The 27,771-nt window shown below is 38.7% G+C and overlaps 2 protein-coding genes across 3 annotated transcripts; both read left to right on the forward strand.

Annotated features, from left to right (window-relative positions):
- The first annotated feature begins 3,456 nt into the window (after nt 1–3,456).
- scdb (stearoyl-CoA desaturase b) lies at nt 3,457–12,620 on the forward strand. Its single transcript, XM_033979474.2, has 5 exons — nt 3,457–4,032; nt 7,233–7,363; nt 8,587–8,792; nt 9,341–9,573; nt 10,082–12,620. The coding sequence occupies exons 1-5, from the start codon at nt 3,798–3,800 to the stop codon at nt 10,279–10,281; spliced, it is 1,005 nt and encodes a 334-aa protein (XP_033835365.1). The 5' UTR covers nt 3,457–3,797; the 3' UTR covers nt 10,282–12,620.
- wnt8b (wingless-type MMTV integration site family, member 8b) lies at nt 11,017–27,504 on the forward strand. 2 transcript variants are annotated; one of them, XM_055227351.1, is made up of 6 exons: nt 11,017–11,027; nt 18,149–18,182; nt 20,503–20,641; nt 21,176–21,301; nt 22,596–22,738; nt 26,134–27,504. In XM_055227351.1, exons 2-6 carry the CDS (start codon nt 18,168–18,170, stop codon nt 26,695–26,697), a joined length of 987 nt encoding a protein of 328 aa, XP_055083326.1. In that variant the 5' UTR covers nt 11,017–11,027; nt 18,149–18,167; the 3' UTR covers nt 26,698–27,504. The 2 variants fall into 2 exon arrangements, with proteins under 2 accessions (XP_055083326.1, XP_033835704.1); XM_033979813.2 differs by lacking the exon at nt 11,017–11,027 and adding an exon at nt 16,936–17,006.
- Nucleotides 27,505–27,771: the final 267 nt, after the last annotated feature.

A 27,771-nucleotide genomic window follows, 5' to 3' on the forward strand; every position in this document is an offset into this window, starting at 1 on the left:
CTCCAACACGCCACAAACCGTGTAGAGCTATCAGGAGCTGCTTTACCACTGGTCGAATTTGGCACAGCGTAAAAGTCTTGGTCTTTTTCATGAGATCATAGACACTCATATCAAGCATCTCAAACGCCAGGCGCTGACAGCCAGTGTAGTCAATGGTGTCTGGCAGTTTGATCAGGTTGAAGAGATCTGGACCAAGCTCTTTGATGCAACCCAGCATCTCCAGCTCTCTGAGAAGGTCCCAACATCTGTTACTCAATCACGGCAGCATCCCTCTCTAATGACCTCCCCCTCCCCACTACCTCGTATTTGCTCTCGGGGATGGTTTGTTGGTCCACAATGAGTGGTTTTGGAGATCTTATATCTATCTCCATACCTGTCATCTCAACATCTTGGTCATCTTGGAAATCAGTGAATTCCAAAACTGGAGACATGTTTGCAATAATGGTTCACAAGCTCTAGTGAGTCTGTGTGATCTGTGTCTGTGTCTGAGGTCAAATGAACAGCAGAGAGCACACGTCTCCACAATATTACTCCATTGAGTGTTGTGATGTCACCTCATTATGCAAATAGAATGGCCCAAACACATGAATGAATATGCAAATAGATTTACTATTTCTGATTTATTATACAGTATATATACTATTATTTCAATTCACAAATTGCATAAAAAGTATTCAAAGTAAATTCCATGAAATCGGTCCACTCTCTGCATCAATAAAATAAGTCACAAATGTGCAACCAACTTCCAACTTTTTTTTCTTTCTTTTTTCTGTTTTTTAAAGTTGCCTCTTCGGGCTGAACATGAGAATTGATTTAACCAACAGAAAGTTAGAAAACTTTATTACCGTCAGGCCAAGTTTGCCTCAGCCAGGAGTTCGGGGAGGCCATGGAGGAGGACTATCCGTCGGCCTCGAAGAAATTCTGGCAAACCGTCCGACGCCTCAGGAGGGGGAAGCAGTGCTTCACCAACACTGTTTACAGTGCAGGTGGAGAGGTGCTGACCTCAACTGGGGACGTTGTTGGACAGTGGAAAGAATACTTTGAGGATCTCTTCAATCCCACTGTCACGTCTTCCAAGGAGGAAGCAGAGTTTGAGGATTCAGAAGAGGACTCGTCCATCACCCTGGCTGAAGTCACTGAGGTGGTTGGCAAGCTCCTCGGTGGCAAGGCTCTGGGAGTGGATGAAATCCATCCTGAGTAGCTTAAATCTCTGGATGTTGTGGGTCTGTTTTGGCTGACACACCTTTGCAACATGGGAGGGTATGTTCCAATTACAGGGGAATCACACTCCTCAGCCTTCCTGGGAAGGTCTATTCCAGGGTACTGGAGAGGAGAATCCGACCGATAGTCGAGTAGGAGCAGTGTGGTTTTTGTCCCGGTCACGGAACAATGGACCAGCTCTATACTCTCCATCGGGTGCTCGAGTGCTCATGGGAGTTTGCCCAACCAGTCCACATGTGTTTTGTGGACCTGGAAAAGGCATTTGACCATGTCCCTCGTGGTGTCCTTTGGATGGTGCTCTGGGAGTATGGGGTCCGGGGCCCTTTGCTAAGGGCTGTCCGGTTCCTGTATGACCGGAGCAGGAGCTGTGTTCGCATTGCCGGCAGTAAGTCAGACGTGTTCCTAGTGCATGTTGGACTTCGCCAGGGCTGCCCTTTGTCGCCGGTTCTGTTCATTATATTTATGGACAGAATTTCTAGCCGCAGCCAGGGGCCGGAGGGGGTCTGCTTCGGGAACCACAGGATCTCATCGCTGCTGTTTGCAGATGATGGCTTCGTCGAGCCAGGACCTGCAACAGGCACTGGGGCAGATTGCAGCCGAGTGTGAAGCGGCTGGGATGAGAATCAGCTCCTGCAAATCCGAGGCCATGGTTCTCAACGGGAAAAAGGTGGTTTGCCCTCTCTGGGTGGGTGGAGAGTCCTTGCCTCAAGTATGGAGGAGTTCAAGTATCTCGGGGTTTTGTTCACGAGTGAGGGACAGATGGAGCGTGAGATTGACAGGCAGCTCGGTGCAGCTTCTGCAGTGATGCGTTTACTGTATTGGTCCGTTGTGGTAAAGAAGGAGCTGAGTCGAAAGGCAAAGCTCTCGATTTACCAGTCAATCTACATTCCTACCTTCACCTATGGTCATGAGCTCTGGGAAAGACCGAAAGAACAAGATCGCAGATACAAGCGGTCGAAATGAGTTTCCTCCGCAGGATGGCCGGGCGCACCCTTAGGGATAGGGTGAGGAGCTCAGTCACACAGGAGGAGCTCAGAGTAGAGCTGCTGCTCCTCCACGTCGAGAGGAATCAGTTGAGGTGGCTCGGTCATCTGTTCCGGATGCCTCCTGGATGCCTCCCTAGGGAGGTGTTCCAGGCACGTCCCACTGGGAGGAGACCCCGGGGAAGACCCAGGACACGCTGGAGGGACTATGTCTTTTGGCTGGCCTGGGAACGCCTCAGGATCCTCCCTGAAGAGCTGGAGGAGGTGTGTGTGGAGAGAGAAGTCTGAGCCTCCCTGCTGAAACTGCTGCCTCCGCGACCCGGCCCCGGATAAAGCGGAAGAAAATGGATGGATGGGTCAGATAATATGGGGTTTTGAGGGAGGACATTTAGGTCACTGATCTCTACAACATATGTTAGAACAAGGGTATGCTTGTGACTGTGGGTTGGTTTATTCACATTCTGGGTAAAACCGGTAACATCTAACTTAAACAAAATGAAACATAGCTGCATAAAGACCAAAATGGGGAAAAAATAATTATTATTCTGTCAACTTTCCCATTTATGTGAGCAAAATGGGTTTTGCTTCAGTACAGATATATTGTATAACTCCATGAAAAGAGTTCCACACCGTCTGGGAACATTATTTATGTATAAGTCTATACTGGGTCCTTTGTCAGTAAAATGAAAGAAATTTGACTGTGCATTTTTGCATGTCTTAAAGGACATTTATTAAAAGTTTGTATTGTTTATGTTCAGGAAATTAATATTAAAATATATTTTTATATGTTTTTAATTAGACAAAATGATTAATTTGGTCACCCAAAAAGGTATACTTGCTATAGGACTTGCTCTGGGGAGCGGTCAAAGTTGGATGGATAGTTGGGGACATAATTCGTCTCATCTCAAGTGTGTAGTTCTTCATAATGGCCACAAGACGACACTAGCGCATCAATTTCTGGGTTAGACGATCTTCAAGACATCCTAGTTATTTAAAAAAATGTGGCGTTGCTCAATAATAAATAACAGACATAAGTCAGTTGAGCTATAAAGGCGTTCCTCTACTACATGCAAGCTTATTGTGTATTCTTTTCCAAAAACAGTTATCTATATTTTAAAGGCACGTCCACAGGAGCAGGTCTCAAGAAAACGTTAACTATGTTTATTCAATGACTTAAATACTTAGCCTTAAATATTTGCTGACATTTAGAATTGTGATGAAAGCAAGAAACAAGAACAAGCCCTCCCTGCTCAAACAGAGAGGATGGACGCGCGCAACACCAGACGAGCCAACGGCCAATGGGATACGCGCAGCCAGGAGCATCAATTTCCCCATCCGCTTTTAAATAACACTGGGCTGAACAACATCGGATTTGAGAGAGAGCGACACGTCTGATATAATCCCCGCATTTACCTTTTGACTAGAACGAGTGACACCGGAGCGCACGACTAATTGCGCATTTCACCATTACGCACGGCTGTTTCTACCAGGCCACCGTAGCCCCCCCCCTTTTTTTTTCTCAAAACATAGACCTCTCCTCAACATGGACTGTTATTTTTTGGCTTTCTTTTAGCTAAATCTACGACAGCAAAAATGACTGAGACGCAAACCATCAGTCACCACGCGCCGCCGCCGAAACAGCACCAAAACGGCCACGCCACGGCACCAGGCGATGAGGCTTTTGACGCAACGTACAAAGGAAAAGAGGGACGTAGACCGCGAATGCAGCTGGTTTGGAGAAATATCATTCTAATGTCTTTATTGCATATCGGGGCAGTCTACGGATTCACGCTCATTCCTTCTGCCAAGACGCTCACGCTCATTTGGAGTAAGTAGACCGTCGTCATGAGCGACAGTCGCGGCGGTTGTTGGTGTCACACCCCCCTTTGTAACCAGGGAACAGAGTGTGTGCGGGTGTGCGGATGTGCAGGGGTCGAGGGGTTCATCAGCCAGTAGTCATAATGTAGGGTAATGTTATTTAATGAGGAGAAAAACTAATAACCAACAGGTAGGTTATAGACCCTTAAAAATAATAAAAATAAATAAACAATAGAAATAATAGAATTAAAATAAATAAATAAATAAATAAATAAAATAAATTCAAGGCAAAGTGGAACAACGTAATTTCAATGTGGAAACCAGGATTAACCACAGAATATCACAAAATAGAACATTTATTATTTTTTTTTTTACTTCATAATCATCAATATCATCAATAGCCTTTAGATGTCTTGTCAGTTGTGAAAACATATTTTGTCTGTATTTTGTGCTTCAATTCACCTAATTGACATAGTATTTTAAAGGGTCTATAAGCCGAGATACATCCAGGTGACTAAATGTCCTCGTGTAGAGTAGGTTGCCTTCGTGTCTTCTTACATATGTCAGCAACAAGCACTAATATGCCAACATGTAAGTTTTTGCATAGCCTTTTTTATTTATATTTACAGGACCTACACCCAAAGGTGGATGGAGGAACCAAAAACCTGTTACTCAAAATAATACCCAAGCTATTACTTTAGTACATTAGTAGTCTTGTCATCACACTAAAATTTCAAATTTGATTGAGACAGGATAGACTCGATACTCGATACAGATTCCGATACCACAATGATAATAAAAACGCTCTTTATTTACACAATAGAATGTTATTTTCAATTTTCATTAAATCATAGTACTTTCTTTTATATTACCGATTATCTGTGCAATCCCTTGTCTGTATGTTCCATAGTGGTCCATGGGCGTATACTAGTGTATGTGTCTTATACTTGTTTGGATACAGCTATAGATCATTCTAAAGCTATTCAGGAATAGTTAATTTCTGTCTTGTAAATGTGATTTTTTCATATATATATTTGTTCAAATAAGTATCTAATTTCGATATTAGTTTTAATATCAATTTGGATCTGATTTTTCATACTTTAGACAACCCTAGTAGTACAAAGTATGCTAGTGGTCCAAGAAATGTCAAGTAAATGTAGGCTAGTCTAATGGAGTAATCACTAAAGTAAGAGTAGGGCCTAATTGTTAAAGTAACTGTCTGTACATACAGTTTGCATTCTAATTACTGTGTTATTATTGTATTGTGTATTTCCAGAGAATATGATGCACCAAACACAAAACAACAAATTATAGCTGAAGCAAAACATGCAAATGTTCAAATCATTGCGTTACATACAACATAAAGCTTTTGTCACTGGCAGAGTAAGCACAAACTTGTAAAGTTATTTAAGAGTACTGTTATTTATACATTACCTAGCCTAAGTAGAGGTAAAATATGATGAAAAGTAGGACAGCATTGGTCAGTCCAACTTTAATTTTAATCCTAGTTTCTTCAACTAAAAAAACTCTCTACATTCTGTAAAATTGCAAGATCGGGGTCAAACACTCCACCAGAAGAGTTCAGTAATGGAACAAGATTAGTTAATTGCCCACTGACAATCTTTTTTTACTGTTTTTTAAAACAATTTTAACAATTCAAATGATATGGTAACTACGATTCAAAAATCTCCACTGTCAAAACTACTGAAAATCTGATACAAGTATAAAACACATACTATACACCTATGGACCACTATGGAACATACCTGGATGACTGAGGAATTTGCATAATCCCTCAGTCGTCCAGGTATGTTCCATAGGCCAGATGGTAATGTAAAAGAAAGTACTATAATTTAATGTTTAAAATCACATTCTAATGTCTAAAGAAAGAGTGATTATTATCAACACGGTATCCAAATCGATATTGAGTATTGAGTCTATTCCTTAGTATCAAAATTGAGTTTGAAATTTTAGTATCGTGACAGCATTAGATATGGCTAATCCTGTCACAATAACAAATTTTGAAGTATATATAGACGATAAACAATGATACTAAAATGAATTTATGGCACTGACACAATAAACCTTACCCCTCAGAACCATATTGTGCATGTTAAATATTGTAGTACTTTAGCAGTTTAAGTAGTAGTAGTTTAAATGTATAATGAGTCATAGAAGTTATGTATTTAACCCAGCTCAATTCTACTGTGAGTAGTACAGAAAAACAACAAAAAGTTGCCCACTAGTACAAAGAAGTCCTCACGATAAATATTGACCAAAAATAATCAGAAATAATTGTTCTATCAGTTATGTATAGAATGCGGAAATGTGGAGTGTGATGTTTTTAGATGAAAGAATGGCAGAATGCATGATTTAATTGTAAATGGATGGATGTATTTCTTGGATGTATTTTAACTGCTTGTAACCTGCCTGGGGACTGCAGATGGAAATTAGCTTTAGCTAAATTTGGCTTAAGCATCTCTTCTTTTACGAGATTAATGTGTTTTCACATGGTTCCTGTTAAAATAAACTAATAAACTAGGCAATATGTATGTATGTATGTAGTATTTGTCATGACAGGCCAATGGCGCATATGGCGTCTCTGTATATAGTGATAATAGTTTGCAGTTTGCATGTGGACCATATAGAAAGTATGAGGGAAGCATGACAAGAATTTTTCAACAGTGCCAACTTTGTTTCCACTCTGCGTGCCTAGTCGTACCCTCTTATTCCATTACGGAGCTGCAAGCTATTCCAGAGGACAAAGCACAATTGCTCGGTTCCATTATAGACATCCCATTGTAAGTGACGTGCCATTAGCTGATCGTTTTCCTCACAAAGGAAAGAAACAACTTTTATCAAAATTTGAATGGACAAAATTGGCAAAATGCAAAGGCTGCAATTTTTCAAGTACCATAATTCCTTCCACAAACAAAATACCCTGTCTTATTCTGCATAAAAAACACATTTATATCTGTGCAAACATGTTCTGAAATGTGATTCTTGTATTAGTTTGTTGGCTCATATTTCAGTCTTTTTGTCAATACTTCTGGATGCCTTTAAAATGTGTACTTTTCACAAATAGCAATTAGATATTCTCCCAAATGATTAAGCCCTGCCTGGCACAAGTGTTTTGGAATAATAGACATATTTTATGTATCTATTTGGCTTAAGAGTAATACTTTTGTGACCTGCCTGTTTGTATTTCAGCGGCACTGTGCTATGTCTTCAGTGGTCTTGGAGTAACTGCTGGTGCTCACAGACTATGGAGTCACAGATCATACAAGGCCTCATTTCCACTAAGAGTCTTCCTTGCTCTCGGAAACTCCATGGCTTCCCAGGTAATCCACTGTGGCCTGCAATGACATTACTAGGGCTGTAGTCGACTAAAGAAATTCTTGGTGATTCCCTACTGACCAATTACTCGACTAAAAGGGGACAATAGCATTAAAGTGGAAAAAGTGCTCAAATTCTTCTGTATCTTTATGGTCTGACCACGTATCTGACCCAAACTGTACTCACAAGACTTCAACCACATGATTCATACTGAAAGGTACAAACAGTGTATTTAAACTCATGGCTCACTGTGTGCCTTCTTTAGGCTGCTGTCCTATATAAATCCCATGTAATATAAATTAAATAATTAGTTGACCCATACAAAATTTGATTAATTGACTAACGACCGAAGCCCTAGACTCTACTACTGCTACTACTTTAATATATAAATGTACTAAAAAAGTACCATGAAACAAAAATAAAATTATTTAATGAGGACATATCATCTAAATTTGACTTTTTTGAGCTTTTAGGCAGTGGTTCCCAAATGTTTTTGTCTCTAATACATACAAAACATATCATACAGAAACATTGTTAAGGATGCAAAATGTATTACAAAGAATATTTTACACTTAAATATAATAACAATGTCAATTTTAAATCTGAAATCATTGCAAGTTCCCCCTGGCAGTTGCTCACTTATCCCAGAGGTTCCTATATGCCTGGTTGGGAAATTCGTCATCTTTCATCATTAATTTACTCAGTTTTATTTTGATAGATTTATGCATTAATCCTGTATATCTCATTTAAGCATTGGGAGCTTAAAAAAATGGACCCACCCACTTCTCTTTACTTAGTTGTTATTATTCAAAAAAATCAGGTCATACACACAAGGTTAAGAAATGGTGAAATATATATATTTTTTTTTACAGTAAAAACAAGTAAGAAAATCTGATGCTAGACTAGGATGGTGCAGAAAAAAATCCCTAATTACTTTGTAAATGCTTAGGAACACTTTATGTAAAAGATAGTTAATAGTAACATGGAGTCATCAATTCAACTATATAATTAATCACTGTTTTGAATTTAATATAAAAAACTTGATTTTGAAACTAACACTTAAGTTTACTGTTCATTTTGGTAACCATGATTAAACGCCTGCATAAAACATGTATAATAATCATATAATCTGAGTGCTTTTACATGTTTACTGACCTTAATCTGGTGAGTGGATGCGTTCATATTTAAGTCTGTCTCACGCAATCCTCTCTTCTCTTTTCACGTGCAGAATGACATCTATGAGTGGGCCAGAGATCACCGGGTCCACCATAAGTACTCCGAGACTGATGCAGACCCCCATAATGCCACACGGGGCTTCTTCTTCGCCCACGTGGGCTGGCTGCTGGTGCGCAAGCATCCAGACGTCAAAGAGAAGGGGCAGAAGCTGGACATGTCCGATCTGGAGGAAGACAAAGTGGTGATGTTTCAGAGAAGGTAAAAGTCTATGATAAAAAAAATCTCCATTACTTATCCTTTTCAAGTCTGTTCTAGGGTTTCCAGATCTTCAAAGAGCAATAAAATCACACAAATCAATCCATAAATAATCACAAATAATCATCATAAAATGAACATTAAAACAGAAGAGTGCAGAATATAACCCTTTCAGTCATATGTACAACTAAACAGAACTGTTTGGAGCCTGGATTTATACATTGTCAAAGCAGAGGCCTGTCTCACATCTTCAGGAAGAATGTTCCAGGTTTTAGCTGCATAAACCTGAAACACTGATCTCCCATGTTTAGTCCTGACTCTGGGCACCAGCAGGAGGCCGGTCCCTGAAGTCCTCAGAGTGTGAGATGATTCTTATGGCTCTAACATGTGGGAGATGTATAAAGAAATGGATGTGGCAACTCTGGTCTGTCTATAAGATACTAGATACTCAGTTGAGCAAAGTATCGATACTAAAAGAAAATCACATTAAGAGGACAAAGTGTGACCTCTCCTGAGTAGCTTTACAGTGATCTTTGCCCCTCTGTCTGCAGACACAGTCGCCTGTCTCTGGTGGTCATGTGCTTTGTGCTGCCCACACTGGTACCGTGGTGGGGCTGGGGCGAGTCTTTGAAAGTGGCGTACTTCCTTCCTGGACTCTTCCGATATGCGCTGCAGCTGAATGTCACCTGGCTGGTGAACAGTGCTGCTCACATGTGGGGCAACAGGCCATATGACATCAGCATCAACCCCCGAGAGAACCGCCTGGTGTCGTTGAGTGCCTTGGGTAAGAACCGAGCTCTTATTATATTAAAGTGGCAATGAAAAATCTAAATTGTTTATTTCTTTTTAAATGAACTGTATGAAAGATTTCGATTTTAGATTCAATAAATATAACCTAATTGTGTGTCCCCAGATATGAGGTAGACATGATAAAATCAAAAATAGCTTTTACTGATAACAATTATAATGCTGATTTATTTTTAATTACCTTCCATATCTTTATGGTCTGACCATGTATCTATTGGTTAAAACATGTTTTTTTTTAAATTTGTATTTACAATGGACAATATTGGGCATGACTGTCAAGTTGTTAACAATTTGGTGTTTTGGTCGTCAAATTTGTTAACCTGAAAGTGGAGGCTGTGTACATTTCCTTTAATTATTGCCCAGTGACTGCAACAACGGTTTTGAGTGGGACTGAACCAACTCAAATACTACAAATTGACAGGGAATTTAGTTTTTCAGTCCATTCATCTCTGCCCTTTTCTCAGATTGTTGTCCTTCTTTTTCAGGCGAAGGCTTCCACAACTACCACCACACCTTTCCTTTCGACTATGGCGCCAGTGAGTTTGGTTGGAGACTCAACCTCACCACAGCCTTCATAGACCTCATGTGCTTCCTGGGTCTGGCTTCAGACCGTAAGAGAGTCTCCAAAGAGATGATCCTGGCACGTAAGCAGCGAACAGGCAACGAAAACAGCAAAAGTGACTAAGTCCTTTCTGTTTACGGCTATGTATGTGGCCCAAGTCAACGCTACTGCCACGAGAAGGTGACTATTATAATGCTTTGTAATATAATGTTTTGGTGTTGGGTTTGAATGCTTTATTTAAGGCACTGTGTCTGATTTTTACTTACCCTTAAAAATGTGAAAAACAGAACTAGTTCTTAAACAGTTTGCAGTGGTCTAGTTATTTCTCACTTACCTTATGCATTCTGAGCATCTTAATTATTCACCATGAGTTTATAAGCGCTTTTAACAACAAATGCAGAGACTAGAGCGGAGTTTGCAGTGACAGTAATGCTAACAACAACTAGCATGCTCACATGCACTTCCTGATTATCATACAATAAAGCGCTTTCTAAGTAGATGCAGACTGCACGCAGTGGACATATTTTGACCTCAACAGCTGTTTATATAATATATCTGTACATGGGTAGAGACATACATGGAAAACATGAGGCCCAGGGGCTTTAATGACTTGTTTAAAGGGAGGGTATGTAGAATTTTTGTTTTAGATTTCATAAACATTTTAACAGGTAAACATGTTCAAATCAAATATTACTTTTACTTTTACTGATGGTTAAGGTGTTGACAACCCTGGATCAGTTGTGACTGTAGTTCCCTTTTTAATGCAGGCTACATACTCTGCCTAGAAATGAAATGCACAGATCTGGCAACTGTATGTCAAATCTGCTAATATTTAATTTCTCTTGTGCTATATCGACTGCCTACTCCTGGCACTTTGTTACATTCTTTACAAAGGTTTATGGGAACAGCAGTATCAGTCTCTATATATTATTACAAAAGAGGGGTGCAATCACATTGGTTGTCTTGCACAGTAGCTATGTCAAGTTATAAACTGAATATTTTAATGCATGTGACGTGTCTAAAATACTTGCATCTGGTTCGTTTTGCTTTGACAAATCCAAGTAGGCCTGTCACGATAATTACTATATAGACTCAATAAGTGATGGATCTAACCATAATGGAATATTTATCCTTTGAACCTTTTCCTTAAAAAAAAAAAAAAGATTTTAATAAGATTTGAGCGGTAGAAGGTTGAATTTATAACTTGTCTCATAACTAAATACAAAGTGTTGCATTCTGATATTATATTTATTGCATATTTATGGGCTATGTATTTATTGCAGCTCCTGTTTTTAACAATATTGTACATTTAGAATAGTTTATCTGCTTTATGGTTATTGATACTTTAAAGTGACATCACTCTGGAGGTTTACTGCATGTATTTACACTGCCTGGCCAAAAAAAAAAAAAAAAAAAGGTCACACACTCTAATATTTGGTTTTAGCTTTGATTACAGCACACATTCACTGTGGCATTGTTTCAATTTCGCTTCTTCAATGTCACAACATTTATTTCCATCCAGTGCTGCATTGATTTTTCAACAAGATGCTGTATTGATGATGGTAGAGTGTGATGCTGCACAAAGCTTCTCCAGCACATCCCAAAGATTCTCAATGGGGTTAAGGTCTGGACTCTGTGTTGGACAATCCATGTGTGAAAATGATGTCTCATGCTCCTGAACCACTCTGTCACAATTTGAGCCAGATGAATCCTGGCATTGACATCTTGGAATATGCCCGTGCCATCAGGGAAGAAAAAATCCATTGATGGGATAACCTGGTAATTCAGTATATTCAGGTAGTGAGCAGACCTCATTCTTTGAGCACAGATTGTAGACCTGACTCGTACCTATTTGCTTAGTTAAATCCAGGTGGCAACTTTTTTTTTGGCCGGGCAGTGTATTTCTATGGTGGAATGTTGAACAGTTATCATGGTGACACAATGCACACATTTGTAAACACTGCCAAAAAAGTAATAGAATAAAAATACAAAATGGATTTAAAAAACACATTTTAAGGAGCCTGTGATCAATACGAGCATTCATGGTCCTGTTTATGTGTTTGATTTTAAGCAAAAAGTGTTATTTGAGAGGGACTTGTTTAACAGGACAGATCAGCTCACCTGCTGTAACTCCAGCTAAGTCACTGGTGTCAAAGGCATAAATTAGGTTCAATATTATCGCTTATTGTCTGTATTTACTGAAGAAATATATCAGACTTCAGAATGTGTTATCCTGACAGGCCTGAATCCAAGAGTTCTAATGTTGTAGTGGCTGTGTATTTTTTCTTTAAGAAAACTGTACCTGGATGAGTTTTGCTACATTGTGCTCCATATGATCCATGATACAGGGTTTGTGTCAGGAGGACAACACTGATGGATTATAAGAAAATGCAGTATACATTGTGTTGGCATATTTCACAGTTTTTGCAAAATAATAAAAGAAACATGTTGATATGTAATGCAACAATCTGATGTTTTTGTTTTTCATGATAATGACATATTCATTCATAGAAGCTACACTGAATTCTTCCACCCACACCACTGCTTTCAGAGAACATACAGCCTGGCCTGTACGATATGCCTATATAACATATAATAATGTGTTTGCCACACACATTTATTGGTTAAAATATGTTGTTTGTTTTTTTTAATTTCTAATTACAATGGACATAAATGAATAGGCTACACAGTTCTTCATATGTCCAGAAGATGGCACCAGCCCATCAGTTTTCATGTCCAGTGATAAGGCTCCTCAAAATCTGTGCATTTGTAGGTCTATTTTGAAATATAAGCCCAAAAGTGTTCTTGTAGTACAAAATTCCAGAGAAATATCTGCACATTGAGTTAGTGAGTGTAGATCCTGTATTGTGTGTGCTTATGCTATTTACGGACATTATGTATTTTAACAGCTGTTAAACAGGATGAAGAGGAACAAACTTAAGACCATTACTGCCTCACAGCAAAAAGGTTCGACAGGGACCTTTTGAGGCCTTTCTGGAGTTTGCAGATGTACCTCAAGTGTTAATTCTGTCGACAAAAATATTTTATAGTTTTACCAAAAAATAAAAGTTAAAAGTAATCATAATGACTAAAACAATGAATATTTAATTTTGTTGACTAAAACTATGCATATTATCTAAAAACTAAACATAAATTAATTAAAGGAAGGAATGAGTGGAGACCTAAGTTTAACTTTTCAGTCCCAGTGCCTCAAATCAGGTCATGAAGCAATGCAATACAGTATGTCATAGATAAAAAAGACAAAAAACTAACAAAAACTTGAGTTTACATACTTGCATACGTACAAGGAATCCCTACGCCCTCCGATGGTTCTTTAAACACACTAATTTCATATTGTAGCCTAGTAAGTGAAGATTAGGTTAAGTAATATGCGGGTCATAATTGAATCATATGAACTATGAAATGATAATCTAAATATAAACCTAAATGTAATGAGTTTTTCAGAATCAGAATCAGAATCAGAATCACTTTTATTGATCCCCGAAGGGAAATTCTCTTAGTTACAAGATGCCACAACCACGGGATAGAATTTAAGAATAAGAATAAAAAGTCATTTAAATAATAATAATAATAATAATTTTGCCACATTAACTAACTAAATCCAGTAGCTACTGTTGAAAGTGTACACAACAAGTTCCATAATCAAGTTACAGAACTGTCGTGATGTGTTAAGTTCACTTTATTCATGGGTTCAGCCTCCAAATACATGCAACATTCTGAAGATTCAAAAGATGGGATATTTTCCCACTCAACATTACATAATGGGGCCCATGTCTGTATTATATGGGTGTATGCAGACCAAAGTATCAGTTCTGTCAAAGGCATAAATTAGGCTCATTATTATCGCTGTCTATATTTACTGCAGCGATATATCACACTCCAAAATGTGTTATCCTGACGGGCCTGGATCCAAGAGTTCTAATGTTGTAGTGCCTGTGTATTTTTTCTTTAAGAAAACTATACCTGGATGGGTTTTGCTACATTGTGCTCCATATGATCCATGATGCAGGGTTTGTGTCAGGAGGACAACACTGATGGATTATAAGAAAATGCAGTATACATTGTGTTGGCATATTTCACAGTTTTTGTAAAATAATAAAAGAAACATGTTGATATGTAATGGAACATGTTTTTCATTATAATGATGTTCATAGAAGTTACACATTTTTCTACCCACACCACTGCAAGTATATACAGCCAGGCCTGTGAGATATGCCTCTATTGATCTTATTCACCCACTTTTGCCATAAATGCACCTAAACTACACTTTCTTTGTGGTGGCACTTCTGGTTAAGCAGGAATTCCATTCATTTTGATAGAGAATTTGGGAAACGTTTTGCTGCTAAAATCTGATATAAAGTAGGTTAATTTGTGTAAAAATGTTCTATGTTTATGTGACCAACAAGTTAACACTGCACTGGTTCTCTGGGAGATTTTAAAACGGCTCTGTAGTCCTTATATAACTTATTTGCTGTCAAGCCCATGTAAAATAATACAACCCCAATGGCAACGTTGGTGCCCACAGCAACGTCTGAAATATGGAGAATAACTTATGTCTTTGCCACATCCATTTATTGGTTCATTTTGTTTTTATTTATTTATTCATTTATTTTATTAGTAGGCTACAGTCTTCATATGTCAAGATGGTACCAGCCCAGCAGCTTCCATGTTCTCCAGTGATAAGACTGCTTTTGAAGTACAGGCCCAAAAGTCTTTTTGTGGTTCAAAGTTCCTGAGAAATAGCTGCGTGATGAGTTACTGTTAGAAAGCCTGAGTGTAGATCCTGTATTGTGTATGCTTACGCTATTTACAGACCTTAAGTATTTTAACATCTGTTATACAGGATGAAGGAGAACAAATTTAAGACCATTACTGCCTCACAGCAAAAAGGTATCAGAGGGGCCTTTTGGGACCTTTCTGGAGTTTGCTGGAGTACCTTAACCTTAAGTGTTAATTCTGCTGACAAAAATATATCTTTTGTAAACTAAAACTACGGATATTATCTAAAACTAAGCACAAATTAATTAAAGGAAAGAATGAGTGGAGACCTAAGTTTCATGTTTCTGTCCCAGTGCCCCAAATCAGGGCATGAAGGAATAAAATACAATACATTTTAATCTGTACACTTAAAAAATATAAACCTAAATATAAAAGGTTTTTGTCACAATAACTGTACTTTTCATTCAAATAGTTTGATTTCAAATTAAGTATTTCATAATCTAGGATAAGCATAACATTTATTTATTTTCCATCAAATATAAAGTGTGATATCATGACAGTGTGAAGACGTTTTAAAATAGGCTACATGAAACACCAACGAAGGAATAGTTGGAGTTAGCCTACTTTTTAAAATCTATACATTTTGGTCACATGAAAAGATTCACCTCCCAAATAAGAAGTCAGTAATAAGAATAATGAATGAAAATATGCGCTCTACAGAATCCAGTAGCAACTGAAAGTGCACACGACAAGCTCCATGCGCCTTCTACAGCCCTCATTACGCACCGCCATTACGCACAGCCAAACCATGCGTCCTTTTGGTCAGGAGAGTTTAAAGCCTGTCGCAAGGTTGTTGAGTCACGTTACATGATGCTTTATGCCTTTCGGGAATTCCCATACAGATAGTGACATATGGAGTCTGCAGAATCATTCGTATTTCCTAGGATTAAAAAATACCTAAAACAACACATTGATCCCTCTTTTGTTTCACGTGTCATTCCGCTTTAAATCTCAATCCAAAAACATCCCTCAGATGTCCTCCCCAAATCACTTTTCGCCCTAATCCTAATTTGCACACAAGAAGATGGCTAAAGGGCTGCCTGCGCCAAAGGAAAGAGACCTACGGGTCAGACGGGGTTATGGGGGAACTGCCTTTATCTAGTGTGTGAGCTAGGAACGTCTGGATTAGTCATGCAAATGCACTCCATCTGATCAATAGCTCGGCCTTCTTGAGCCCGGCACAATTCCTTACCTTTTATTTTCTGTAGGGGGATCAACACTATGAGAAAATGTCCTTTTTGGCATCAGCAGTCAGAAAGGCAACACCAAGCAGGCTACCTTCTGCTATCATCCCCTATAACAAGAACAAATAATAATAACAACTGTAAGCATAACAAATAATAAAACACAACGAAATACCTAGCTAAGTGAATTTCTGTTCCTACTATTCCAAATCAGGCTGCTGTAAATTCTCTGGCAGTTTAAAAATGGCGCACAAAACGAGCGCGCGTAAAACTTTGGCTCATGCGTAAAAGCTGCTTCTCGTCAATTGATAAACGATGATTGAATCATGCCTTAGACATGAAAGCAATCACTAGCAGGCCCTTTATACTTTTACGGTGTTATCAACCTTAACTATACCATATCCACTCGCTAATCCCCAATAATCATCCGTGTGTTAAGTTAGATAGCCTAAATAAACTTTTCAACGTGGAGGGATCAATGTTACACTTTTTCCAACGGGATTACAGGGAAGAGCGGATCTCCCTGCGCCCGTGAATGGAGCCAGAGGGCATAAGAAGGCCCGGGGTGCTCTTTTGATCATGTCCTCCTCCGCGCTGCACCGCTGATTGGACGAGAGGGGAAGAAGGGGGAAAATCTTTAATTAAGCAGATAATCTCTTGTTGGGGACTCGAGCAGCTCCATTTCAGAAGCCCCCTCCTCGAAAGGTCTGGAGAGTCGCTGGTGGTTCGCTGAAGGAGGCTCAGTCACTTTGAACAGAGCGCGGACGGGCACGCTGCGGCCTCACCTGTCAGGATGTTCATGCATTTGGAGGTCTTCTGCTACGTGGTGCTTCTGCTGGCCAATATGAACGCGTACGGATGCTGGTAAGGCCAATTCGTGGCTGTAGTTTGAGGTTTACGCACGGGCAGGGTCTGGAACAAAAGGATGTCATTTTTTGTTCCGTGGTTTTGGATGAGGTTGTGTCATGATGATTTGCTGTAAGGCCTCTCAAATCTATAAGTAAAATGCAACCACTTTATTTATTTTGATACAATTTTGGAATAATCATGTTACGGAATTGTCTCAATAAGCTAAGTTCACTGTATTCATGGGTTCAGCCCCTACTACATGCAACATTTTGAACATTAAAAAATTATGTGTTAAATTGTTAATTGCTATGGCAACTGTCCTAGTTTGTAATCATTCTTAAACCAATGAACAGACCCACAGACTATTCTGCACAATGTGCATTAAAACTGTCTAGACATTTGCTGAGATTGAGAGTATTCTATTTATTTTTTAACATTTAAATATAAGAGCAAGAAACAGAGGCCATTGGTTTGCCTTTTCTCTGATATAAATGTAACTATTACAATAGGGTGATAGGTAAGAAAAATATTATCTGTTTTGGTAGATATACATTTATTTTGTTGTTGTTTATTTTGTTTTTGCACCCCACATACAAACCACTGTTTCCTCATTCTATTTTATATCCATGGATTTAACATTGATGACAAATTTGGATGGTTGCCACAGCAATTAACTATTTAAAGCAATATTACTATACTATATCTTTTGAAAGGTGAAAAGTGCTTCAAATGTTGCAGCTTATCACAGCAGGGTGAAATTCATGAATAGGCCTGTTTTAGTTTTAGTTTACTGGTTTAGGAGGATTAGCTATGGTAAAATGTATGTTTATATTTTGTATTCTCATAAGGGGTAAGAGAATAGCCTCCGTAACTGCTGATGCTACAATTACATAATGATTGATTTACTCTATAACACTATGCACACGGTGGTGAGTTTCATACTTCAAGTGTTAACCCTCTTAGACGAACTCATCAAACACAGAGCATCTGATCTATACATTCATATTCTAAAAACAATCCAAACCCTTCCTATTTTCTCACAGCGCTCCAAATCCTTGTACCTCACTTTCACATGATCCTACCGCACTAATGAGAGAGATGAATTTGCGGAAGGACACTGAGCTTCCCTGACTAAATAAGCTTGTCTTCTTTTCCAGGTCAGTGAATAATTTCTTGATGACTGGACCTAAGGTAAGCCAACTCTCTTTTGATCCCCCTCCCTTCCCCTTTTCTCACGCATATTGTATGTTAAATTGACACGTATATGATAGACTATGTGTTGTCCTGATACTAAAATTTCAAACTCAATTTCAATACTGAGGAATGGACTTGATATTCAATACCAATTTTGATGCTACAAAGATAATAAAAAACTCTCCATTAGACAATAGAATGTGATTTTCAACAGCATAGTACTTTTTACATCACCATGTGGTCTTGTATCTGTGTAGGTTCATAGTGGTCCATGGCTGTATACTAGTCTGTGTGTCTTATACTTGTGCTGGTACAGCTCAAGATCATTCTAAAGATATTCAGGAAAGGTTCATTTCTGTCCTGTAAATGTGACTTATTTAGTATTGATACCTGCTCAAATGAGATTAGTGTTAGTATCGATTAGTATCAGATTTTCTATACTTTTGACAACCCTAGATAGACAAGATTCCCGGCTCTACTGGTCTCTCACTCGCTACACTTGACCTTATCATGGGCCCCTGTGTTTCCTTGAGTTGAATGTGTGAAGAGGTAGGAGAGGAGAGGGGCAGCCCAGCGGTGTAGTGGGTGGTCATCATTAACGAGCCCGAGCAGGAGAAAGAAGAGGAACCACTCCATAGCTGCAAAGACCACTTGAGACATATTAGTTATATTATAGTGGGCCCGGTCTGTACGAGCCGCGGGGACAACAGCAGGCGAAAGCCAAGAGCTGAGGGCTGCGGCTTCACACACGAGAGGTGTAGCCATACAAGACAGAGTGCCCGTAAATAAACAGGTCTAGCACTTGTTTTAATTATATTGTATCAAACAGAGAAGGCCTAATGAAATAACATGAAATATATTGGACTTGGTTTTAGACAAAAGCAAATGGTCTGTTTTTGAGGGGCATGTTTAAACATATCAGTGCACAATTAGCACATTTATAGTTTGAGCAAGCAAAAATATGCAAATAGAAACAGATAGTTAGATAGTTAAGATATTTATTCAGCGATTACTGTTGTACACAAACCAAATAATTCTTTATCAAAATCACTTTATTTTACAATTTAATCGTTCTCAAAATCTGTCAGAAATAAAGTAATAAGTGGATATTTCAGTATTTTTTATTTAAGTAGATATTTTCAGGTGATACTTTTATTTTTTTATTTTTTTGCTGCTGTATTTTGTACTTTTACCTACATAGCAAAATTGAGTACTTTTGAGACCAATGATCATTAGTTTACTCAAAGTTGTATTTTGATTGATTTAAGCATGTTTTAATAATCCTGTATTGTCCTCTGCCTATACCGGATATCAACCGATACCAGTGCAGAGACTGAAAATGGCATGTATTTCCTTTAAACAAACAAAAAATTTTAATTAAATGAGACAAAACTGATCCAAATGTGTTATGGAGCTGTTATTTATCTCTGAAGTAACTACAGAACAACTTGGTATAAGTAAAAGTTCAAGCATTATGAGACTTTCTGGAGCAGCTACGACCAGCTAATAGTCTTATTACATCAAGGTATACATCCAACCAGGATATCGGCTGAATCAATATTTGGAAGCCGATATCTGATCCGGTCCATCCCTGGAGTTCATACCGAAATATGAGATAGAAATGTCCAGGCATAAACGTCAAATACGCTCTTCCGTTTACAGCCAATTGTATCAGCTGGCAGTTAGAATCATGTCTTTAGAAGTAATCATTCCCTCAAGATCTATGGGCAAAAATTTGAGATGGACCGATGTGGGTTTTTTCATGGACGATATGATTGTTTAAAATCCGAACAGCTGATTCTCGATAATCTCTACTGTTATTTTTTGGCCGATATGTAGAGACCATTTTGATCATAATTTCCCCAAAAAATGTGATTTGAAATGACTGCTAACATACAACTTATACTACGAATAGAAATACTTTTTAGACATCCACAACACTGTTTTTACTACTTACCTATAATGGAGCAGTATCATCTTATTTTGTGTATGCCATTGTTGCACTCAAATGTTAAAATAAAGCTTTATGCAGAAATTGGTGAACAAAAAATACATATTGGCCTAGGTCAATAGCTGATACACAAAAATGTGCAAATATTGGCCCAGTTTGTCCGTCTATATCTAATAAAAATCCTCCAGCTAAGGTAGTCCTGACCAAGCCTAGCTGAAGATGGGTGCTCCTGATACATTGCTCCAACGGCAAATTTATCTATGGGGACAATAAAGTGTCTCTTACCATAAGAATAAGGCTTCCATGTGACTGTGTGAAGTTCTGCTGTAGAACACATTGATCTCACAGCCCTGTCTTGTCCTCTAGGCATACCTGATCTACTCTAGCAGTGTGGCGGCCGGGGCTCAGAGCGGCATCGAGGAGTGCAAGTATCAGTTTGAATGGGACCGCTGGAACTGTCCCGAAAGAGCCCTTCAGCTGTCTACTCACAGCAGTCTGCGCAGTGGTCAGTCAACACCTCATTAGGGTCACAACAGTATACTATCACAATCACAGTTAAAACGCTGCAGTTATTTTGATTATAGAATGTTCTCTGCAAAGAATATCCTGTCTTTTTATAGAAAATCTTGCTGTACCTATAGTTTTTACATCTCTACAAACTATTCCTAAAATACGTAGAAGTTGTTTACATGTGAACACTTTTAAAATATATATATCACTGCCCAAAATCATGCAGCCGTCACATGTCCAAGAGGATCTATCTATAACAGAGCAAGTGTGAACTGTTGGCTTGGTCTGAACAACTGCTCCCATTGGGACTGTTACATTGGCCACATTGACCAGAGCCAAAACAAACTCACTAATCCAAAGCACAACATGCACCAAGAAAGTGTCTGAGTGCAGATTGGCAACAGATCCTAAGCAGACAAAAGGGCCCGTCTGCAGTACACTGTTGGGAAGCTTTTCACAAACTTGTAGTAAACTTGTGTAAAAAAGCTCTTTAAGAAACTAGTGAAACGCGCATGTTTTTTCTCCGCAGCAAACCGCGAGGCAGCCTTTGTCCACGCTATCAGCTCTGCAGGGGTCATGTACACTCTGACCAGGAACTGCAGCCTGGGAGACTTTGATAACTGCGGTTGTGATGACAGCAGGAACGGACAACGCGGTAAACATCTTCTCTATTCTACATTTCACACAAGCTCACATTAGGGCTGCACAATATATCACAGTCAAATATATACATAAAAATAGCACAATATTGAAAATGAAAGGCTGCAATTATTTATTAGTTTATAGTAAAATCTTGACGTGCCTGTGTATTAGACCTCTATAAACAGGTTTTCATTCATTGCATTTATGTTTATCTGTGTTTCAGATGACAAACATTCTACAGACTAATAACATTTAATACAAATGAGGGACAACTAAAATGAATATTGTTCAAATTAGGAATGCATTTATCTAGCTTTTTCTGTTTTAATCATTTTGATATTACAGCTTTACAGATCTGCTGATACCTGATATCAACTGATACCAGTGCAGAGACTGAAAACAGAATTTATTTTTTTTAAACAAAGATAAAATAAGACAAAACTGAGCAAAATGCATTATGTAGTTGTTATTTATCTCACTAGTACCTACTGTTGTGGAATTTCTAATGGTCAAGTCTTAAAGATATAAAAATCAACAGAGAAGTTGTCTTGAATCAAAGGTCTGGTTTATTGAATCAACTGTGCACAATTGTCACAGAGCTGTGTCCCTAACGGTGTCGTCTCGCCCTCAGCTGACAAATGTAAACAATACAGAGTATTTATAGCACCAAAACAATCTTGCCAGTTTGGTCTAATCGAAGTGGCTGGAGGCCGCTAGACACACAGAAAAGACATAACAACATAACATACATAACAGATGGTATTATGAAGGTTAGGTCAAAATGATCCATAATAATACAAATAAAGATTTATGCTAAAGAAAGCCATAACACTACAGAACAGCTTTGTATAAATAAAAGTTAAAACATTATGGCCTTTTACATAAAAAATTAAATGGCCTTTTACATAAATTTATATGCTGGTTGAACCAATAATTGGAAGACAATATCCAATCCAGCAAATGTTTCTGTATCGGCACGATATCCAATTCCAGTACCTAGATCAAATGAAAATTTTTGGCTCTAGTGATATTAGAAATGACTAGATTCAACATTTGTGCGTTTACCTTTTAGACATTTATTAACAATATGAAAATCTGTCTCTTGCCGCCCATCTGGGAGTATGACATTGTCACATCCTAGAGTCTGAAAACCACTAATTGCATTGTATGTGAATTCTGAAAGGAATCCTACTGTTTAAACATAGACACCACCACATTTGAACTTTTTTTTTTCTAAACTTGTGTCGCTGTAACTCACATACCGGACACAGCTCTTCTCCTCACACTTCTTCTGCTGCTGCTTTCAGGCGGTCATGGGTGGCTGTGGGGAGGCTGCAGTGACAATGTGGGCTTTGGAGAGGCCATCTCCAAACAGTTTGTGGATGCTCTGGAGACCGGTCAGGACGCCCGTGCAGCCATGAACCTGCACAACAACGAGGCAGGACGCAAGGTACAGCACTGTGAACACTAGATCTATGCATGGGCAGTGGGTACATTTACATGGACAGTAAAAATCTGATCACTAGAATAATCAGATCACTGAACAATTAGATCTGACATTTGGTGTTTACTTGCACAAAAGAAATAATCAAAAACAGCTGGTGACATGTGTCAGTTAATCAGTGGATTTTATTTGAACTGTTGTATTTGGAAAAGAAAGTACAATGAAGTTTAAAATAGCTGTTTACATTTTTTATATTTAAATTTTTTAAAATCTTTGCCACATTAGTTAGTTACGACAGAGTATAAGAGTCACTTAAATAAAATAAATTATGCGGGCGCTACGAGAATAAAGTTGTAGCATTTCGACATTAAAGTCGTAATTTTACGAGAATAAAGTCGAAGCTAGAAAAAGTCGTAATATTACGAGAAAAAAGTCGTAATATTACGAGAATAAAGTCATATTTTTATGAGAGTATAGGCTGCTGTGCATGAATGACCAATGTGTTATGCGTTATGGAGAATTTGGAGCATTTTGTTCAGATAAACTTTCAACTGGGGTTTACCCACGGTGAAATACTGTGTCTTTTAGCCCACCATCACCACACTATCATTACTATAAGTACTTTGAAGGGACACTGCAAGCATTTCAGTTTGTTTAGTCAGAGGAACCAGACAGATTTGGAAAAAATTCTTCAAATTCTTCCAAATTCTTCATAACGCACTGGTCACTCATTCACACACAGCAGCCTATATTCTCATAAAATTACGTCTTTATTCTTGTAATATTACGACTTTATTCTCGTAGTACTATGACTTTATTCTCGTAAAATTACGTCTTTAATGTCAAAATGCTACGACCTTATTCTCGTAGCGCCTGCATAATTTATTTTATTTAACTGACCCTTATACTCCGTCGTAGTTAGTTACCTTATTTCTTTTCATCAAAACCTGTGCAAGTGTGAACTGTCAGAAAGAAAGACTACTCACATCAGATGTAACTGTTTACTGGCATTTTGTCACCACTTTATAATAACTACACCTTCTTAAATAGCTTTAATTAAACAAATTAAATCAACAAAAACTTAACTCATTATGAACAAATAGTTTAAGAATGACTGCTTAATTAAGGGGTTATGGTGAGGAGTTAGGATTGAATCATTCTTAATACACTATTTGTTATTATGAATGTATGTATTTTAGTGAAATTTGTCTTGCCCAGTACAGATGTATTGTACAACTGTGTATAACTTTGGAACACTGCAAACTGTTTGAAGACGGGAAAATCAGGTACAGCGCATTGAAGAATGATTTAGGCTACTTACTTAAGGGGTCAGGAGCTATTTGCTCATTATGAATTCACTCAAATTTTCATGCTTTATTAAGGTTATTAAAAGTGCTACCAACATTTCAATAATCTGATAACCCCAGAAATCAGATAAAGACCACATTTTTGGTGCGTGTGTAAACATAACCAGTGAGGAGCTAGTTTGGGCATCCTGCTTAAACCTGATCATCTCTCCAGGCCCTCTGAACCATGGACAAGTGTAAAGCACCTTTTCAATAATTCCTCTCTTCTCCAACTTGAACCGAGCCATGCCACCCAAGCATCCCATTCACATCCCCAAAAGTAAGGTGCCACTCGTCCCCAAAGATAACAGTGTGCTCGCTGTACCAGAAGAGCCCATTAACAAGCACTCACCCTCTCATAACAATCCCCAATCCAAAATCGGTACCGCTTTAATTAGACTACCCGCAGTGCCAGACAGTTCACAACACTCTGTACGCCGCTGCTTTTGAAAATAAGTGTTTAGTTTTATTCTTGCGATAAGGATCTTGCATTTATGTTAGCTTTTGTTTAGCCGCGGGGAGCCAGAGGGGACCACAGGAACGCTGATTGAGTGGGCTTTGTTTACCCTACTTATGGAACCCCACGGCACCTGGACCATCAATGTAACAGAAAAAAATGGGGAGAGAAAGAGAGAATAACTCCTCTTTGATTGCCCTCCTCAATGCGGTAAAAACATGTTGATAATGGACATGCTAAATAAATACGTCTGCGCTTTCGGATGGGACAATAAGGCGCAATGTGAAACTTTGATTCAGGGAGAGCTGCTTTTCATGGGACAGCTGTTTTGTGTTGGGCAGAGTCAGGAGATACAAGGAGACAATAGTGCTAGGCCATTTCAGCTATTTTGTGCATTCAGGCTTCCCTCTTAACTCGAGTACAATAAGGGAATTTGACAACACATCAGTCAAACAGCGTGGGTCCTCTCTTCCCTTTCATGAGTATTCACACATGAGGCGAAACATGAGACAAATATTGATGTTTATACTATTTCACAATGTTTCGATTTGTCTTGTTGCATCCGGCTTCCAAAGATACTTACAAAAGACTACAGCCAGGTGATATGCTTGTGTTTAACATTCATAGTGAACTACGGTAAAGTTGGAAAGGCTCTGATAAAAATGTGACCACTGACTATATCTCATTTACGTCAACACAAATATTATCAAGAGTGCAAATGTAGAGGGTGGTACATTAAGGCTGCACAAAATTGATCATGTTTCTAAGGTTCTACTAACGTTACAAAATATTGAAATAGTTTTACTCTAGACTAATTCATTCCAAATCTAGACTTTTTGGTCCTGGTTTCTCGTTTGGTCCTGTTTAAGATTGTATTTGGAAACTTTTTAACTATGTCATAATGGTAGTTGCATTTCAGAACACACTGTTTGGCACGAAAACATAATACTATTCAACCACCTAGATGAATATTCAAACTCACACATTAGTATAGTGTAGCAAGTGAAATCTTTTCTGTGCACGAAAACCTGAAATGAGGTTTTTAAAACACTACAAGATGCAAAGTAAATATGATTAATGTATAAACTTGTTTGGAAGGAGGTAAAGGTGCGCTCCACTGTTAAAAGACTCAAACACCATGTTATGTGAGCTCCCTAAATGGAACACCGTAGCACCAAGAAAAAGTGTGTGGAGCTGCCTCTACTTTATAGTAATAGTCATTTGCGTTTTGTGTCCTTGTACTGTCCATTTTGCTAAATAAATCAGTCAGGACTAAACATGAGGAATCAGTGTTTCAGTTTTATGCAGCTAAAACCTGGGACAGTCCTCCTGAAATGTGAGACAGGCCTCTACTTTGACAGTGTTTAAATCCATACTCCAAATGGTTCTGTTTAACTGTGCATATGACTGAAAGGATTTTATCCTGCACTTTTCTCTTTCAAAGTACATTTTATGATGATTATTTATGTTTTGATTTGTTTGTTTTGTGATTTTAATGTCTTATTCTTTAAAGCACTTACTTTGTATAAGAATTGTGCAATAAAATAAACTTGCTTTACCTCCCTTGCCTAAATACTGATGAGTGTTTTGTTCCCCAGGCGGTGAAAGGAACCATGCAGCGTACCTGTAAGTGCCATGGTGTGTCGGGCAGCTGTACCACACAGACCTGCTGGTTGCAGCTGCCTGAGTTTAGAGAGGTGGGGAACTACCTGAAGGAGAAATACCACCGGGCAATCAAAGTGGACCTGCTCAGAGGAGCGGGAAACAGCGCAGCCAGCAGAGGGGCCATTGCTGAGACCTTCAGCTCTATCTCACGTAAAGAGCTTGTTCACCTGGAAGACTCGCCCGACTACTGCCTGGAGAACCGCACTCTGGGTTTAGCAGGCACAGAGGGGCGCGAGTGTCTGAAGAAGGGCAAACACCTGACCAAGTGGGAGAAGAGGAGCTGTAAGCGGCTGTGTGGGGAGTGTGGGCTGGCTGTGGAGGAGAGGAGGGCCGAGACCATCTCCAGCTGTAACTGTAAGTTCCACTGGTGCTGCGCCGTCAAGTGTGAGCAGTGCAGAAAGACAGTGACCAAGTACTACTGTGTGAAGAGAACCAGAGGCCGGGCAGAGAGCGCAGGGGCCCGGAGGAAGAACCTCCGACTAAGGAAGAAGCACTGAGGCAGTGTGGGACATGAGGAGGTGAGCTCACCAGGGCATTCAGCACAACATTTGATAATACAAGGCTTCATTATCTTCGAAACATGGAGTACTGGTATTGGACAACACAGATGAGAATGTAAAACTGAAGAGGCCTTTACTACGAACAATGTATTTAAGTGCTCTAAAACCTGTCAAGTGAAAGTCTGGGGCTCAGTAAATGTTATTGGTGATTTAGTGCCATAAGTAGTTTAACACATACAAAACATAGATGTGAAATAATGAGGATTGTTCTCTGAAATGAAAACATTGAAGACATTCCTTGTCTGTTCACACAAACGAGCTGCCCTCTGAAGTACCACTGCACTATAAGAATCATATTTTGTGAGTTTGGTACAAAACTGTAAAGCACAAAGATGAGAGTGAAGAGAGGATGCTTTATGACCTTACTAAATGTATTTAAATATGTATATTTTTGTACTACTTTTTTTAAGCATTTTAAACATGTTGGGTATTTTATGGCTGTTTCATTTCAAAACATTTTTGTTGTAAGTTATTGAACTGTAAAATGTTTTACAATTTGGCAATCACATGACCAGGAGGTCCTTCATCCCTTTGTAAACATATTGTTCCTGTTATTATGTGTGTTAGGAGCTCTTCAACACACCTGCTGCCCTGTCCTTGTATTTAAATGTACATAAAATGAAGCACTTTTTACTGTACATGGTTAATTTATTGCACAGTATGTCCTATAGTTGTACTTTGTGCATAGCTGTCTCTGTGTTTTTTGCTGTTTCCTACTGAAATAAAAGAATAATACATGTTTGTACATATTGCTCCAAACATCCTGGTCTAACTTCTTCTACTAGTGACAGTTATACATGCTGATTTGAGCCAACAAAAGTGTGCTCAATTGAACCGACTTTCTCAATTCCGTCTCTACAAATCCTGGGTGTAATCCTCCAAAGAGCCCCTGGAACTTTCTCCACTGTTTAATACTGGTTTAATTAACTTTGTGCAGACGGACAAGACCTTGGGGGTGGACGGGCCATGCTGCAAGTTACCCATGACAAAACACACACACATACACTCACA

The sequence above is a fragment of the Periophthalmus magnuspinnatus genome, chromosome 15 (genome assembly GCF_009829125.3).
Source record: "Periophthalmus magnuspinnatus isolate fPerMag1 chromosome 15, fPerMag1.2.pri, whole genome shotgun sequence".
Lineage (NCBI taxonomy): Eukaryota > Metazoa > Chordata > Actinopteri > Gobiiformes > Gobiidae > Periophthalmus > Periophthalmus magnuspinnatus.

Coding starts and splice junctions, on each gene's coding strand:
- wnt8b (XM_033979813.2), top strand. CDS start 16,936: ATGTTCATGCATTTGGAGGTCTTCTGCTACGTGGTGCTTCTGCTGGCC. Junction 17,007..18,148: donor ATGAACGCGTACGGATGCTG/GTAAGGCCAATT, acceptor CTTCTTTTCCAG/GTCAGTGAATAATTTCTTGA. Junction 18,183..20,502: donor TCTTGATGACTGGACCTAAG/GTAAGCCAACTC, acceptor CTTGTCCTCTAG/GCATACCTGATCTACTCTAG.
- scdb (XM_033979474.2), top strand. CDS start 3,798: ATGACTGAGACGCAAACCATCAGTCACCACGCGCCGCCGCCGAAACAG. Junction 4,033..7,232: donor GACGCTCACGCTCATTTGGA/GTAAGTAGACCG, acceptor TTTGTATTTCAG/CGGCACTGTGCTATGTCTTC. Junction 8,793..9,340: donor GTGGTGATGTTTCAGAGAAG/GTAAAAGTCTAT, acceptor CTCTGTCTGCAG/ACACAGTCGCCTGTCTCTGG.